Source organism: Trichoplax adhaerens, genomic scaffold (assembly GCF_000150275.1).
Source record: "Trichoplax adhaerens TRIADscaffold_8 genomic scaffold, whole genome shotgun sequence".
Lineage (NCBI taxonomy): Eukaryota > Metazoa > Placozoa > Uniplacotomia > Trichoplacea > Trichoplacidae > Trichoplax > Trichoplax adhaerens.
The window spans coordinates 58,098-76,256 of record NW_002060950.1 but is presented as its reverse complement, the minus strand read 5'-3'; the positions used below and the strand labels follow the sequence as shown (position 1 = coordinate 76,256).

Sequence of the window (18,159 nt, the reverse complement as noted above, 5' to 3'; positions counted from 1 at the left end):
TAGCAGGTACTGTAAGATATCTACAGTGCGGTACAATGTCCTTAGTACTGTGGTCAATTATATACCAATCATTATAATGTGTCTAAGGATCGCTTGAGTATGCAAGCAAAGCTTGCTCTGTCGATAGCAACCGTTATAAGAAAATGTAACGATCAAAATGGCTGTGTAGAAAACTCTATTAAGATTCTATGTTTATTCAATTTTCATCAGAATATTACATCAAATCAAAATTTAAAGGCCCAGTTGCCACCCTTAGCGATATAACGAATACTATTTTAATAATTAGTACTCTGCAAAAATTACTACCTTAGAGCTATTCGTTTTACATGAATAAATCTTGAGATAAATAGTACTGTAAGAATCTTATACTGACCTATTGAAATGAACCCATAATCACAGTCATCTAAGAGTAGTATAAATACCCCCCGCGCTGCTCATTTCAAGGGAGGGCAGGTGGGATTTATTAAAAAAAATATAATATAATATACTGTACTCGTATATGCACAACCTAGTGCCGAGTACACTGACCATTAAAGTTAAAATTTTTTAGAGTTAGCTTATGAAAATAATATTCACTTATTCATACACGTATCTGTAGCGTGCATGCAAGATGTTAATAATATGCATTCGCATTCCTCTAACTATTAGACAAAAATACACCATTTAAAGACTCGCAAAGTCATACTTGTTGAGCGGTTCTTTAGTTTTAGGGGTTTCGGATAATAAATTTTGTAATTTATCGTAGACACATTAACACGAGCTTTCGTTCTGGAAATACTGTTGTCCACGTTACTGATGATACAGATGTTCAAGTTCAGTGAGAGAATCGGAATGCATTATACGTTGTTCCATGGAAATTAACACACTGACAGTGAAGTAAAGTCTTTGAAGTTTATTGTTACTTTAACTAATTTTTCATTTGCACTTCTTATTAATGCCTCAACATTGAATAGCTAAAATAGTTATAATTGAAGATCAAAATCGAGAGATGTTACATTGAGCGGCTAAGTACCCCTAGCCAACGGATGTATTACAGTGACGAATAATTACATTTAGAATATTCCAACTTCAATCAATGTAAATTTAAACACGTTAACATTTTGCAAGTTTTTACTTCGATAGTTATAATTGACTGAGCCTTTCTCAGGCAGAACAGTATTACGCTGATATAACGGACAACCGACTCTATTAGCTAGTTTTTGTTGAAATTAAGCAATCGCAAGTTCTTGGTATTCAAAGCATTTAGTATTGTGACGTTCATACCCAGATCCGGAAATTCAAATACAGCTATAAATTTGGAACAAGAAACACATGGGACATACATCACTAATAGAAATTTATTACATTTTACGCACCTTTCGATCTTAAACTAGGAACACATGGACGTGTAGGTTGGTACTTTTGCCTTAATAATCCTTAATGCATCCTAGGAAGAATTTGGCAGTTGTTACCGTGTGGACATTCTTAAATACTGACATATTTATACATGAAAGCTACTTTTCCTCCGTTGCGTTCAAGACATTGCAAAGTAGATGAGATTAAACCCATATGATCTTTATTGAACATTCTCTTCGAGAGCTATAAAACATTTATTAAGAAAACAGTAATAAATCGTAATACATATAAAAAGTTTTTCCGTACTTGAGGGAGAAGTGTTTTCAAGTGTACATTGAGTTCAGAGCCTGCAGCATCACTGAGAAGTTGTAAAGTTTGCAGGCATGCATCAAAAATCGTAATACTTTGTTCCTGCTATATGAATAGAAATTCTTCAGATCAGCCTATTAAACTTTTGATTACGAACAACTGAAACAGATTTATTTAGTTACCAAGGCCTGTCGTAAGGGAGGAATTAACTGAGAAAGTAACGGAATAATTTTCATAGATGCTCTATCAGCTTGCAATAAATCTCTTAACCCGTGCTTCACAATAAATGTAAAGGGATGTACAGTTTCACGTAAACCCTGCCAATATAATTGATTATTATTAATTAATTATACATATTTACATATATATAATTACATATAATAGTTGCTACACAGCACAAGCAGGTACGCATCAGTAATACGTACTTACTCGTAATAAAAGCGTGGCACTATTAGCACCTAATGTTACGAGACGGTCTTTTATTGTATGTATGTCTGTATCACTAATTAAGAAGCCAATTACAAAAACAGTTTACACGTTTATGAGCTTACTTCCATCATAGTAACTAGCAATGGGTCATATGGTAGATCTTCCGGAGATGTCGACCACTGTAGTGTATGCTTTACAGATCCATGAACTAATCTAGATGTAAATTTAAATGTAAAGCAGATGTTATTATTGCTAATCGTCGAAGTGGTATCCTCAGTTACATTAACATCAGTTATTCAAAGATGAAACATACAAGGTTATTACTACCCGACTAGTATCACTGATTTTAATTAGCATCATACAGTATGAATATGATCATCGTGTTTTGGTAAATTTTAGTAATAACCATCGTTTACAGTAGAGTACTGCACTGTACTACATAAAGAGCATGAACTAATAACTGTAAATAATAGTATTTTTGCATTTTTGTACATCGATGCCGTACAGACGGTACAGTACAGTGCTATGTGCTTGAACAGTTAAACAATTTTACTGATGCAGGATGTGGCACTAATTATATAATTATCATGATCAACCTTTAAAATCGAACCTTTATATAAAATTTTAAAATAATTACAGCTTCGGTGACGAGATAAACTAGCATGCCAATTTAATATGAGAAGGTGCCATAAAATGATGAAAAATCGTACACTGCGTTGTGAGCGGATACATTCCATACTGTACTTCGCCCGTATCTAATATAGGCGCTATATAAGAGTATATGCAGACAATTATCCTTGTTCACTATGAACAATACAGATAGCTACTACAAATACAGTATTCCAGTTTACTGTAAACCGATATAGACAGCTATTATTCCCTTTCGCCATGAATCAATATTGGCAGCCATATATAGCAATAGCAATTGTTGGGAAGCTTTTAGTTATAGAGTACCTAAGTATTATAGTACTACTGTACGATAGCAATTGTTGGTGGCCCTTGCCGTTCATTGTAAACGGAGGTAGATAGCTACAGTAGTATATTATAATAATTAGGAAAATTCAATTCTTGTACGTACCTGCAAGGGATTCCTCCATTCACATAGGCGGCGGAAAAGGTTGTCTTATGTCTTACCTTGGCACTAAACTAATTAATTTCATGGATTAATTTGCGATAATTAGAAAATAGCAAACTCCGTGGTTTACTAGCAATAATAAATGAATAAATACAATTACCCGTACAGTACATTATAACACTAATAACATCATTACTAAAGTATTGATATATAAATATCGTGGGAGGAATCTGATCAAGATTTTCTACAGTTTAGTAATCTCAGGCTTCAGCTGGCTTTCTTTATTGTAAGTGAATCTTGAACGGGCTGGATGTTGGTATATGTACAGTACTGTACAGCAATTACATATTTTATCTATTAAAATAATCTGTGTACGTATGTAACATCTCTGCGAATTTTGGTCAATTCCTTGCAATACAATTACCTCTGACACCCCTCAGTACAATAAAGTAAAACATGTACGATCGTACTGTACAGTGTACATACGCGTACATGTCAAGTACGCGTATGTTATAGTATGCGTATGATACTGTATAAGATTATTGTCAATAAAAGGTAAAGGGTCCTTTAACGCTGTGAGATTTAAGATTTACTAGTAGTAGAAAATTTTATTTAACTGCTAGATAGCGTATCTTGCGCGGCTGAGCTTGATAGCCTTCTTACTCCGCGAGCATTTGCCCTGTAAAATACGTTCTCCCTCTTTGATATTGAATGTTAAGTTTGCATACAGTCAAGTCACATACACTACAGTACAATACTATCAATCTATCTTAAATTTATCTTACCGGGTCAACAGTCTTAGGATTCAACCGATCAGATGGCCGGCTCTTACATTTATTTATTTCGGAACGCTTACTACTTGTATCCATTACTGTAGCTAATGTAAAACGAATAATATGTTATTATGACTATATTGTACAGTACAAGACTTGAGTTAAATGACGAAAAATAGTAATAAATACTGTAGTATACAGTACTTTATATTCGAGTGTACTGTATTGTACTGTACTGTACTGTACAAGTGTACATTACGGTACAGTACATAGTGTTGTATCAGCGTACGGTACAGTACTGTACAGTACCGCAGCTGTGCCCGTGATCCAATATCCGAGAACCTGTAATTTGTAGTTGACATGTTCAAAGTTTTTGCACACAACCGTAATGTACTGTACACTGTACAGTACTTGCTACAGCACTTACCACTGTAATTAAAATCAGTGACAAGAACTAGACACTCCGATTTTTGATTCAAAATTTTGTATTGATTACTATGGGAACCCATGTAGCATGCTACATGGGTACGGTAATGGTTAAGGTTTTTCTTGTAGTACAGTACTATGATATTAGCAGGGAATACTTAAAGAAGAGAGAGAGAGGGACTGTCATCGATTTTCATTTAAAAAAATGTGGAGGCTTACTATTTAACTGGTCATTTCGCTATATCGGAAGTGCGTATGCAATCGGAAGACTAGGACCGCACGCAGTACTGTACAGTACAGTTTACTACAGTACAGTACTGTATAATAGTTAGCATACTGTACTGTACTGTACAGTGTACAGTACAGTACATTAGCTTGTCTATCATTACTGTACTGTACTGTACACTGTACAGTACAGTTACGGTATTGTACAGTACAGTACACTGTACGTACTGTACTGTACGGTACAGTACAGAAAGTAAAAAAATCTCTATGTGCGGGTACGTTATGTAAAATCTCACATTGCTCCGGGGAAAAGTTGAGAGAACATGCAGTATCGATTGATTGATTTTATAGAAATGTATTTCGCCGTCTGGAATATCGAATAATTTGCAAAGCAGAAATTAGGATTACAGTATAATTATCATGAGAGAAAACTTTGCTAAACCTGGAAATGCGCTAAAACGCGCCAAAGGTAAATGTCATCGATTTATGCATATTCTGTAAAAGTTGAGTTTTCTGTTAGTAAAAAGAATACGTATTGTAGGTGTAAGACATTACAGATACAGTACAAGAATTGGATCAACAGTGGAAGGCTTAATACTAAGCTATTATAGTAAACGCTATAAATATTTCAAAGATTAGTAAATGATGGAGTTGGTCGTTTGTCTAGCTACTCATTGGCAGTATGTAAAAAAGCTTAACACTTTCGACTAGTCTAAAATATGAACGGCCTTGTCCCTTTCTAACTCTCGTGCTGGTGGTGGCCTGATACAGTAATTCGCACCGTTTATAGATACAGTGCCAACAAAATACTTTTTTTAAGTCTAGTTCAATACTGCGAACAGTACAGTACAGCAAAGTAGTACTGTACATTACGGCTTTTACCTGTACACGTGTTGTTAATTAATTAAGTACACTATCATCATGTCTGTATGTAAAACTCCAAAATGCATGATGGTTTAAAAGTAGCAACGCTAACTTTTGGCTTAAATTACAGTATTACGTAGTAAGTAATAAATTACTAACTGCGTTCTGATGGAAAATTTTAGGATGTTCCCTCGAGTTACGTACAACAGTTATTTTTCATCTGTTCAATGACATGTGCCTGCATCTTATACAGTACGTACAGTTTATAATATTTGCACTATATTCGCGAATAAAATACTATAATTCTTTACACCATTTATTTTCTTCAGTCGAAGCTTGCACCGAAGTATTTTTTGCCACTAGTGTACTACATAGTGAGTGTTAATTCAGTAACTAACGTAAAATTGGATACTGTCCACGGAATGTGTGACTTATGCTTTACAGCAACGAGTAGCATTATTAAGTTTTCCCAACGCAATGTCACGTGCCGTTAATGTACTGTACAATACGTACTGTATACTGTAGTACTGTACTGGATCACGGACCACTAAAAGAAAAACCTAGTTGTTAGATCCTCCGAATATATTCTGTCAAGGAAATGGCGCGCTGTTTTTAGTAATATACTTGTATTATCCTATCCTAACCTATGCCCTGTTGTATTAGTTTTGGCTTCACTTTCCTCGAACAGACTGTATATTTTACGATTTACAGACGATATTAATGCCTTACTATGCAATATACAGTACAGTAAATCGGTGTACCTAACTGCATACAGTCAGTAAAACCCACTTCAATCTTTATGTCGAAGGTAGTTCAGAGAGCTATCTTCCTACTTGTACAAACTCTAGTGATACTACTGTACTGTTCAGGAATAACGTCACTGTATATTATCTTCTTAGGAGCTTTTTTTTTACTTAGCTACATTACGCAACAGTAGGAATAACGTTGTTAGCGATCTCATTCAAATATTTCCGACAAATCAGGCGCTGCATAGAGCGTTAGACAGTCATATTTTAATTTACAGTGCGTATAATATACTGTACTGTATCCTGGACTACTAAAACTGAAAGAGACAGGACAGGAAACGATCGTTCACTATACTGATAATGTGTAGACCAATTATTTTACTGGTCATTTCAAGTGTATCGCATGTCCCCAACGTTTCATTATACTGTCCGTGATTGACATCAAATTACAGTAGCTGCTATTAGCCTGCTAAGTTGGTTTTATGCAGTATGGTGATGTACGTTTCTTTGATACCATATAGTAGTATGACCGAAAAAATAATAGCCTCAGTTATTAATATTTCGCACTGAAGGCCGTTTCCTGTCATGTCTCTATTTTTTAAGTAGTCCCTGACTGTAGTTGCTGTAGAATGCCAACACAATCACCGATCGACCGGTATGACAGAAAACGGACATAACATTTCTCACATTATTATACTATATAATATAAGTATATATGTATAATATTATATATGCGTAACTTTGCCTGATTATACTAATTATGATTTGCATGTACGCGTTCTGTATCATTTAATAGAGTATTCTGATCAGTATTACTTATATAACTTCATAAATTAAATTTCAGTATTGCTTTCGTGTAGTCTAAGTTACTGAGTGTACAGGTGACATCTTTTAACGACAAATACAGAGCACTAAAACTACAGTATACTGTACATTCATGAGATTTGGTCTTTGGATTTACGCACGTTCAGGGACTACTAAAAGAAAGAGATTTCTTTTACAACTACACTTCTGAAAGAACTGTAGTTCAGAAGTCCCTGGCACCGGAGCATTCAAATTTAGATGCTGTACGGTACAGAACAAGCGTGCTTCATATAGTACTGTAACAGAGTACAGTACAGTAATAAAAGCGTATTACGATAGGTGATAGCAGGCAATTTTTTTATTAATATTCGTTTTATATACGTGTATAGAATTTATCGAAGTTGGAAAAAAAGAACAAGCACTAGCTTGCTTAAACGATGTCATCAATAGTAAAAAGCATCGTACTTGGACGAAAGTTCACCAAGAAATCATTTTTATGCATATCCAGCTATGTGTAGAAACGCGTAATAATAACCAATGCAAAGAAGGATTGCATCAGTACAAAAAAATCTGTCAGCAAGTTAACATTAATTCATTGGATGCTTCTATACGCCATTACCTAGCGTTAGCCGAAGACAAAGCTAATCAGGCGCGTCAAGAATCTCGTGACATTGTTTCTGCGCTTGAATGCGAAGATTTGGAGCAAGATGTCCAAACGTACGAAGGGTATGAAATGTAGTGTATAAACATTGTAAATTTTGCGCTACTGTAGATAATAGCTAATAGCTCCATAAACGTTTAGTAAATTGTTAAGTGTATTCATTTAGCGGTTATGCACTATCCTTTAAAGGTTGCTATTGAGTACAGTAACAGATGACAGCACACAAGAAAGGACTGATCGTGTTACGCTGTTGCCCTGGGTAAAATTCCTATGGGAAGCCTATCGCACCGTCCTTGATATGCTTCGTAACAACGCAAAAGTAGAGACATTGTACCAGGAAACTGCACAAAGAGGTAGCAAAATTTTCAACAATTTAGGAAAACAATCTACTATATGTGGTATTATAGTAGCACTTCCGAAGTCAATCATGTAGTAGCCATATAAGTTCTAGTAACTGATTCGAACATTTCTGTATTGCATGCTATGTAGTTTTGAAATCGTACAGTAATTTCGCAATCATTCAGAAGAGAAACCATCAGTCAATGTTTATGCATATATTACTCGTGGAATTCAAAACTTTTCTATACTTTTTTAAGCATTCAAATTTTGCGTCGAATATGGAAGGCGAAACGAATTTCGTAGGTTATGTGACAATGTAAGTCTGTACCATGTCGTATAGTTATAAGTTATAATAGTCTGTATTTGGTATTGTATAGACGATTGCGTATTAGACGTAATAGTAACTGAACCTACTATTTAGTTGCGTAATCATATGAATCAAGTAATAAAACAACAAGGAAGTCAATATGGAATCAACCTAAATGTTGAGCAATCAATGCAAATGCACATCGAGACGAGATTGATTCAGGTGGATTGCGCAATTAAAATGGAACTCTGGCAGGTTAGATGATCAAAATTGTTCTACAAGTAATTTTTCATAGTAAATTTCGCGCACGTTAAATTTTTTGAATCACGATGATGCGAGCTCGGTCGAATTATGCATGTTACAGGAGGCATTCAAAGCAGTCGAGGATATTCATGGCTTGACCACTATGTCCAGAAAACCGCCTAAGCCGCAACTAATGGCTAATTTCTATCAGACGCTTGCATTAGTTCTGTGGAAAGCTGGAAATTACCTTTTCCATGCTTGTGCTCATCACCGCCTATATATCCTTTCTAGAGAGCAAAAGAAAACTTTAACGTCAGAGGAAAACGAAAGGTTTGACTTTTATTTCAGAGCAATTCTGTTTTCTTAACTTACTGTTAAAGCTAAGGATAGGTAACTGTGGTTTGTGATAACAATTTAAAATTACTAGACTTGCAACGAACGTCCTGCTTTCAACCTTAGCAATTCCGCTGACCACACAACGTAACCTGACTGAAAGACCATATGAAGCAGATGACGAGAAATCAAGAAGATTGGCTACTATTTTAGGCTGTATTAATGTACCCACCCGATCTAGCTTATTGAAGGATTTGGTAGGGGTTATTTTATTGTACGGTCCCAATATTTGTTTTAATGCCTTTGTTTCAATTTTCTAATTGTATGCTTTTTGGACTGCTTGCTAGAATAAGTTAAACGTATTGCAAGTCGTTTCTGTTGAACTTCAAAATCTATACCGTTATATGGAATTAGACTTTCAACCTCTATGTCTCTGTGGAGAAATATCGAAATTATTTAAAATTTTGAAATCAGAAAATGACCTTGAATTAGACCGTTATATACCGCAGCTTGAGATCATAGCAATAATGAAGCAAATGAAGCAGGTATGCTATTATTTACAGAAATCTCTTGGTAACACTTTTTTAACACTATATAGCATATTTTAAAAACTTGTAGATTTCTCAAGTTTACCAGACAGTCCGTTTTTCTCGGCTGGTTAATTTAATTCCGTTTGCCGATCAGCACCGTTTAGAGAAGATAATCGTTGAAGCGGCAAGGCATGATCTAGAGGTAACTCGATGATAGTAATATTACTTTCTGTCTGATATTTCATAAAGCTAACTGGAAAGCGTGTCAAATGATGGTTAAATATTAGTTATCTGGAGTGCAAAGATGCGCTATGCGTCGTGCATGAAGACACTATTCATACTACTACCCATAAACTGATGATATTTTCCCAGATTGATATGGGCTCAACGCTGTGGTCTTTTCAGTTATTCACAAATAGTTTCTATTGTAGGTTAAGATCGATCATTCAACAAAGTCATACATCTTCGGATCGAACGTCAGTTTTTATTCATCGGAAAAAGATGATATTTTATCTGGTCCAGTTATTCAGGTATGGGCTCCTTCTGCTGTGACGATAATGCAGATGATTGCTTTATTACATACATTCTATTATATAGTCAATGCCGTCTGATGTAATCCGTAGTCAGCTGTTGATAATTTATGGAGCGTTACGGAAAGCTTCATTTATGATAACACCGGAGCGAAAGGTTTGCATGTCTTAGTGGCTAGGTTCATGTGACGTAAATATTAACTCATTTGGAGATGAATCAATCTCATACAGGAAAAAGAAAATGCTAGGCTCGAGCAGTTAGTTCAGAAGTACAAGCGTAATAGAATAAAGCAACATGCTTCTATCTTAAAGCGTAAAGACAATATCGAGAGGCGTAAGGAGGCGATCGAAAAGTTGCATGAGCAAAGGGTAAGGGGTTTGGTAAATGTTAAATCTTTGTAGATATAGGTAAAGGGGATTAACATAAACCATAAACTTCTTGATGGACAGGAGCGGCAGCAAGAAGAAGAGGCGAAGAAACGACAGGAAATTATCATGAAGACGGAAAAGAATCGCTTAGAAGAAGAAAGGAAAAGACGAGAGGAAGAAGCAAAAAGCAGAGAACAGAAAGAAAAGGACCGAAGAGAAGCTCTCGATAGGGTTGAACAACTGAAGAAAACTGATGTTGGGGCTAGAATGTTAGGAAATTTAAAAACGGAGGTAATTCCCACAATTTTCGAACTTGAAAGCTTGTTTATTTTTGCAGAAAACTCGTTACTTTGAAGAGCCTGTGATTAATTAAGTAAATTAATAACTGCTGTCCACATTCTGAATAATTTGACTCTGTGGAGATCTATGTAACCATACCAACTATGAGGCTGTTGAAGACGTGCTAAATAACTTCAAGCTGTATATAATGTTGGGCCAAGGATGTATTAGACTTAAAATAATTTTCTAAACAAATAGGAATTAAAAAATATGGAAGCCGATGATATCTATGCCAAGCAGGTAGAACAATTAGACAAAGGCAAGAAAGAACTATTGGTGAAATTAAAAACCTTAGAGAAAAGAGTTAGTGACGTAAAATTTTTTTTAAGATTGTTTTTTTTGTAAATAATGCTGATCTCAAGTATTTACAATCCTCTGTTATCTATATATTTAATATTCTGTTTAGATTGATCATCTGGAAAGAGCTAAGCGGGTGGAAGAAATACCTCAACTTAAAGATCAATATAAACACCAATTAATAGAAGATAAAATTTTTTGGGAAAAGCAAGAAGAAGAAAGGGTACTTTCCTGCATTCTCTCGTTCGATATACTGAAAACAGTTTATATTCGATTTCTATTAACGAGTATATATGACAATGGTTGTTCATAAATAGATTCGAAATTGCAGACAGGAATTTGAACATGCGCAAAGCACGCATAGACGTTTATCTCGAATACTGGATGACAAAGATAAATTTCTAGTAATAGTTAAAGAAAAGCGATCTGAAGAACATGAGGTAAAACACAATCAATACCATTTACAATGATTCTTTACGTAATTAAGAATGTTTTATAGGATAAGCTTAGTAAATATAACCTACAAGTAAAAGAACTAAAAGAGAAAATGCTACGAGATAGAAGTTTACAGAGAATGAAGGAAAGGAAACATAAGTTTATCGAAGAATTGAGGGAAAAGAAGCGAAAAGAACGAGAAGAAAAGTTAAGAATTGGTTAGACATATGTAGCATGTCGACTATCCACAAAACTCTTATATATAATAGCATCCTTTATTGTTATTCCTTTTCATAGAGCGCGAAGAAGAAGAAAGGAAAATTACAGAGGAACGTCTTAAAAAAGAGGAGGAATTTCAACGTCAAGCACAAAAACAAAGAGAAGCGGAGGAAAGAGCGCAAAAAAAGTTAGAACAGCAACGGAAAGAAGTCAGAAAATATCTAGAAAAAGAAGAGCATTCTAGAGCTGAAGTAAGCGTTACTCCTGTGAAAAAGATCCCTACCGAACGAGATAAGAGTACTGAATCATGGCGTACACTGAAGTCAGCTGCAGCCGACAATGGAATGAATCAGAGGGATGAGCGATTAAAAATAAGAGACGAGAAAAAAGAAGAAGGTGATCGGAGAGGCATAAATACAGATAAAGACGGAAGCAGATGGAGGAGAATGAAAGCAAGCGAGGATACTCCTATGAAAGTGGATGATGAACGTAGCAAGCTAAAAAGTGAGGGTGGACCACTCCGAACTCCAGTTCGTGGTAAAACGGACGATGCTCGCTGGCAGAGAAGTTGGACAAGTGATACTAAACCACCGAGGAAAGATGAATCTTCAAGAGCTTCAGATTCTAGTAGTTGGAGAACTAACACTCCATCGTCAGACTCCAAACCTAACTCCCGCAATTTTAACAAGTCCTTTACGAAAACTAGAAGCAACCGCGAAAGGGATGCCAATTCAGATAAATATAGCAGGAACGAAAATGACCAAGAGTGGAAAGTTGTAGACAACAAGAGAAACGATCGTTGGCGTTAAAGTTTGTTTCATCTAATAACTCTTGCGTACGGCTGTAGATAAAGATGTTCAGACTACATGTTTACCTGTGCGGATTGCAAAATGGACTTAACGAATTTTATATTAATGATTCTAAGTGATTACTTTTCTACTCGAAACTGGGTAAATCGCTACTAGCCTTCATGTTGAAGCTTTAGTCCAAACGCTTCCTACGGTGAAATTTAATCTACAAGTTTGTAATGTCTTACTGTGTTGTAAGTTCCGAATTGACTAGTAGGTTGTAACACATGTCTCAAAATTAAGTTAATAAATAATTATATACGTATAATAGCTCCAAATACTCTTGCGAGGTCGGTACCACTTTGCTGTATAGGGAACTTGAAGATGTTTGAAAAATCGGGAAAGAAAGTAGCAATAACAGATGTAGTAGTTGCACATTTTTGATTACCTCATCAGTTGATATATTACATTTATATAGAAATGCAACCCTAAAAAGTATGCACTCTTGTATAGTTACAGTATAATGTCATGTACGATGATCGAAAAATACCAAGATAGTTTTCTTTAGAAATTTTAACCTAAAATGGCCTACAGTCTTCAGTGATTTATATCAGATAATGACATCACTCAAATGAGATTCAAGTATCTTATTTCTCCAACTCAATAAAGCTGGTTTTTGCCCGAGTACTGATTTACTGTTTACATTAGGAGTGAATGGACTAAATATGGTAATTTACTGCCAATTGAGTTAATTGGTAGTTGGTACTATTCATTCGTTGTGATTAGCTAATAGCTGTTGCAAACTTGCAATTGCTGCACAAAATTAGCATAACAATAGTTTGCGCAATTTTAATTGGCTTAGAAACCGGAAATCTGAGAGTTAAATTGTACTGTATCTATGGGTCTCTAGTGTACTGTACACTGTACTCTGATATGCGAGTACATAAAGTAAGAATTGGACAAGTAAAGACTACGTGAGTATGTAGCATATACGCGTATATTAGCAACATGTGCAAGTAAAGTACACGAGTATTACGAGCGATTGAAGTACTAGATATTATCAGCGGACGTATTTATATACGCCTGGGTACACTAGTGAATAATTAAATATTCAGATATTGTCCAATAGAAAATACCCGTACAACGTCAGAATAACCTGAGTGGTATTCTTTTACAAATATTTATATGTAATTGATCTTCCAATCACACGCACAACATTGAAGGAAATTATTATGCGCGTTAATCCTGTGTAATAACAGTAGCCGAATACTGATTACATCGTTGAGTACCTTAATTTATTTATTTAGTATCTGGTCTTACCGCAATTTATGACTTACATTAAATAGTCTGTTCGCGTATAATGACTTTAGGAATTGTAATCAATAGTCCGTATAGTTACATTTATAACAAATCCTCCTTATACTTTCAAATCCAGCACAGCGATAATGGGAATTACTATAATATCTCCTTCAGAAAATAGCAGTAACTGAACATTAATATCATCACAGGTAAATTTAAGTTACTGTATTTCTTTCTTTCCTGGCAGAGTATGGTTTATATCTTAACAGAATGTGCAGCGAATAATCCATACTAAAATACTAATTAAATTATTAAAAGCAACATTTGCGAATACTCACTCATTCATGTACTATACTGTACTGTATTCAAAATCAATTTCACTTCTCTAGACTGTACAGTACTGTACTGTACACTGTACAGTACTTTGCAATGTGTACAGTATGTACAGTACTGTACTGTACAGTACAGTGTACAGTAGAACACAGTACTGTACTGTACTATACTGTACATTACAGTTTGACAGTACCGTACAGTACAGTATACTGTACTGTAAGTAACTGTAACTAAGACTAAGGCATGTGTGTACTGTACTGTACGTGTACTGTATGACACTTGCTGGTGTACACTAATAGTGAAATCTCATGTTCTGAAACTGCACGTAAAAGGTACAATAGCATCAACTTTTCCGCGTGGTTTTTGGGTCCCTGACGGTCCAAGGAAGACAACAATAATACATAAATAAGATGAAAACTAGTATTAAGATGAAAAGGCAGGAGAAACGGACTTTGAGAGGACATAGTTGCGTTAGTAATCCAGAAAAGAAAACTTTTCGTAATTTAGCTCGTGCATCTCTAAGGAGTATATCATCTGAGACCAGTGGGCATCAATCAAGTCCAACTCTGTCCAAGGAAGACTTAAATATACATGACAAGATGAACGAACTCATGACTTCCCTCCCCGCAACTGCCGACGATGCTGACACGGTACAGGATGACTCAACGGAAAAAATGACCATCCGCAGTCAGTATACCAATCAAATGTTTGCAGATGTAAATCGACTTTTCAACTCCCAGCTTACTAGCCACAAAGAGGTCCATCACGACGCGTAAAACTTATAATTCATTATACGAGCATAATTACGTATAACAAAAGGCATAACTGCAGCGATTTTATCTATTTTATTTTATATGTGGTACCGTACAGCTTAGCCATTAATTAATTAGTAAACTTGCTTTAACCCATATAATTGTTATTGTTGAAATATCTGAGCTCTACTTATTTTGCGCTTCAGTTTGTTCCTTAATTATGCTGTAATACTATACTGTACAAGTACGTAGAAATTAGAGCACTATTTTCCTGATTTCCTTTATTAACCCTAACTATCAATCTTTTGCGCATTCCGTAGATTTTTGCGATCCTGGCTGCTGTAACCGAGGTAAATACGCAAACGACTTAACGTACAGTGCAGTACGTCTGCTGTAATAAGTCGACCAAAAATGACAAATCCGTATGATGTTAACATATTACTGAAATATCGTTATGATATTCCTTGTCTTACCATGCCTTCGCCAAACTAGGTTATAAAGAATCAGGGTGGTACTGAATCGAATGTGGAATATTTTGCAGCTTTGGTAAGTTGTTATTGAGGCAAACCGACATCCACAACACCATATTATAACTCTGTTGATAAATACAGTATTATAATTAATAATAATAGTGAAGGTCGATTTCTTAATACTTTCTAGATGACTACTCTTGAATCTTCCTCTGAAATAGAAGTTCTAACAGCAACAGCTTATTTACTGCGACTGGTTATCACGAAGTACTGTTAAGTATATCTTTGAAGTTATGAGTCGCTGCTTATTCAACATTAGCTGACCAATTTAATTAGACCTGAAATCTCTATTATTAAACTCTGTACAGTAATCAGTTGATCTTTTTTAGATTACCAGACAGTATATTACTTGCCAAATTTCCAGCTGCTAGCAGAATTATAACTACCCTGCTAATTGATCATATGGATTCAGAAGATTCTTCGCTAGTTAAATCGGTATGTGATTAGTGCATATATGCAATTAAAATCCATTATTCTAGTGTAATCAGCGTAGATTTAAGCCAAATATTAAACCTGGATGTAATTTAAAAGATTGTGACTAATTCTACTTGATATGGATCTATCGATAGTATAAAGATAATTATAATAATTTAACTGAATTCTAATATGCATTGTAAGTGAAATGTTTTCGGAGTGAGAACGTTGTGATTGTTGTTACCACCTGAAAATAATTGACTTACGAAGTTGTTTCTGACTTTTCAAATAATAATTTAATCGATATTTTACTATATTTCAGCTATTACGGTGTCTGCAGGGATTTCTAATTGTTCAGGAAGCAACTGTTTGGAGTCTCCCCACTACAGTTCGATCGTTTGAGATATTACTTGGTTTTACTAGTCATGCTAAACCAAAAGTAATTAGAAATAGCAAATATTTAACTATGACTGTGCTACAAGTTTCCTTTTCAAGGTACTTTTATAGCGATTAGCAGCTTACGTATACTGTATTATGGTATCGGTGTATATCTATAGATTAGAAAAACAGCTCAAGCTGCGGTAATTTCCCTGGTGAAATATAGAAATAACAACTGCATCCAATGTTGTCGTCAGTTTTGTATTAAATCCCTAGAGGAAGGCAAGTTTAGCTCTGAGTGCCGATTATTGTCAATTCTCCTTGAGTATTCTATTAATTAAACATTGGCAGCGAACTAAGACAAGTAATCAAATATTAATTGTTTTTGATTGCCCAATCAATCATCAGGAGGAACTGAACAGGGCAGTAACTCCATTTACGTAATGAATCTATTAAAGGAAGTTTTGCCGTACTTTTCCATTCAGGTTTTTACTTACTGTTAATAAATATTAAATATACTTGTTTCTTGCAATTTCCTTGATTCATACTGTTAACTGTCCTTAAAAGTGCTTAAACTTGCAAATGATACTGCTGTACATTTAATATAATTTTTTAATTGCAGTATATAAAAATCTTTGCTGAAAATTTACTGAAAATTATGCTGAAAAAAGATACGGTCGGTTAAATCAAAACAACTTGAATAAATAATATTACTATTATTAGGCAAAATCAATGCATTTTAAACAAATTTTGATAGTTTAATTTTAGAATAAGTAAAATACTTATCCGTATGATTATCAAGTGTATTTTGCTATAGTACCTAACTATATTTAATTGTCAAAGTATCCAAAAGTGCACTCTTTTCGTTTGTTTACGAGTATTTTAAATATATATTTTTTGTAGATACGTACTACTGTATGCTTGGAAATCTTTTATTCATTATTTTCATCCGTCAATGATGCTTCGAATTTAACCGTCGAATTATCTAGCCAGATCATAATGGTACAGAACTTGAGCATAAGTGTATTTAATACCACACCATAAATTTGCTCACTTTTTATGGATACAAATGGCGTATTCTAGTTCTTTCAGCTCTATAAAATGTGGATATCTAAATCTCATTCTGCCGATAATTTCAACCCTTACAACTGTAATCAGGTACTATATGAATACCGCCCGAACGAGAATGATATTGAACCTACAGTTGCTTGGCTAACAGTTATGATGCAGGGTGCCATTTGTCGCTCTAAGTAAGGAACTACTTGATGCTCTTTACAATTATTTCTATTTAAGAACATTAATATAATAATAAAAGTTTTATAAATAAGTATATTAATGGATATGTAAACATTTTTTGGTACTAGACTCAATTGCGAAATGGGATTTATTGGCTTGCCTCCCTTATTTTCCGCTTGTATGCCTTACTTTCTTTCTAAGAATGAACGTATACTATCATCAACAACCCGCGTACTTAAGGTACGCTTTAGGCCAGCTCATATCATTTCCTACTTAGAATGCTAAGGTCTTCACTATAATTTATCTTACTACTAACAGACTGTGTTAGAGGAATGCGTCCCTCCAGTGTCCGAGGATATTGTTAGTGCGTTGTTATCAGAACATACTGATGAAAATACTCCGGCACATAAACTAATGAGGTAATGCAAATCATTTCCTCCTTTTGCTTGAAGCAAAGACGAACTTTGCATTATTTGTATATAATTTATTACGTGCCAGTAATTAATATTAAATTACTATTTCAATGTAGATGTGTTGAATCAGGCTTAAAGTATAAATATCAGAATTCTTGGAATTATATTCTACAAGTAGTGGTATCATATCTAAAGGTAAATTGCTTTCATGTGGCTATTTACAATTCAATAATCTTAAAATTTCGAACTTTGGCAGGTTTTAGGGAAAGAATGCAAAGAATTATCTAAGAGAGTGGGTATTAAACAAATATTTGGATATAAGTTAACCTAAATAATTAAGAATATGATCTCTCTTCTTCACTCAGTTGTTACCCTCTATCTGCAATATGTATACGGATTTTTGGACGCCGTATAAGAAAGACGTCGAA

General features: G+C 34.7%; 3 protein-coding genes across 3 annotated transcripts; 2 read left to right on the top strand and 1 right to left on the bottom strand.

The window, feature by feature from the left end:
• Nucleotides 1-1,369: 1,369 nt before the first annotated feature.
• On the bottom strand, nt 1,370-4,017 carry TRIADDRAFT_28418 (uncharacterized protein; the record flags this gene model as incomplete). Its single annotated transcript, XM_002114499.1, has 7 exons — nt 1,370-1,415; nt 1,487-1,578; nt 1,642-1,749; nt 1,827-1,961; nt 2,196-2,286; nt 3,152-3,219; nt 3,934-4,017. The coding sequence occupies 7 exons, from the start codon at nt 4,015-4,017 to the stop codon at nt 1,370-1,372; spliced, it is 624 nt and encodes a 207-aa protein (XP_002114535.1).
• A 975-nt stretch (nt 4,018-4,992) lies between these two features.
• Nucleotides 4,993-10,331, top strand: TRIADDRAFT_50583 (uncharacterized protein; the record flags this gene model as incomplete). Its single annotated transcript, XM_002114669.1, has 12 exons — nt 4,993-5,041; nt 7,376-7,712; nt 7,837-8,000; nt 8,244-8,302; nt 8,408-8,548; nt 8,658-8,866; nt 8,964-9,126; nt 9,217-9,414; nt 9,488-9,601; nt 9,831-9,929; nt 9,997-10,086; nt 10,161-10,331. The coding sequence occupies 12 exons, from the start codon at nt 4,993-4,995 to the stop codon at nt 10,329-10,331; spliced, it is 1,794 nt and encodes a 597-aa protein (XP_002114705.1).
• Nucleotides 10,332-14,418: 4,087 nt separating this feature from the next.
• On the top strand, nt 14,419-18,062 carry TRIADDRAFT_58460 (uncharacterized protein; the record flags this gene model as incomplete). Its single annotated transcript, XM_002114668.1, has 13 exons — nt 14,419-14,766; nt 15,081-15,110; nt 15,253-15,306; nt 15,421-15,497; nt 15,620-15,725; nt 16,027-16,143; nt 16,705-16,758; nt 16,986-17,084; nt 17,241-17,332; nt 17,447-17,558; nt 17,637-17,737; nt 17,848-17,926; nt 17,988-18,062. 13 exons carry the CDS (start codon nt 14,419-14,421, stop codon nt 18,060-18,062), a joined length of 1,344 nt encoding a protein of 447 aa, XP_002114704.1.
• Nucleotides 18,063-18,159: the final 97 nt, after the last annotated feature.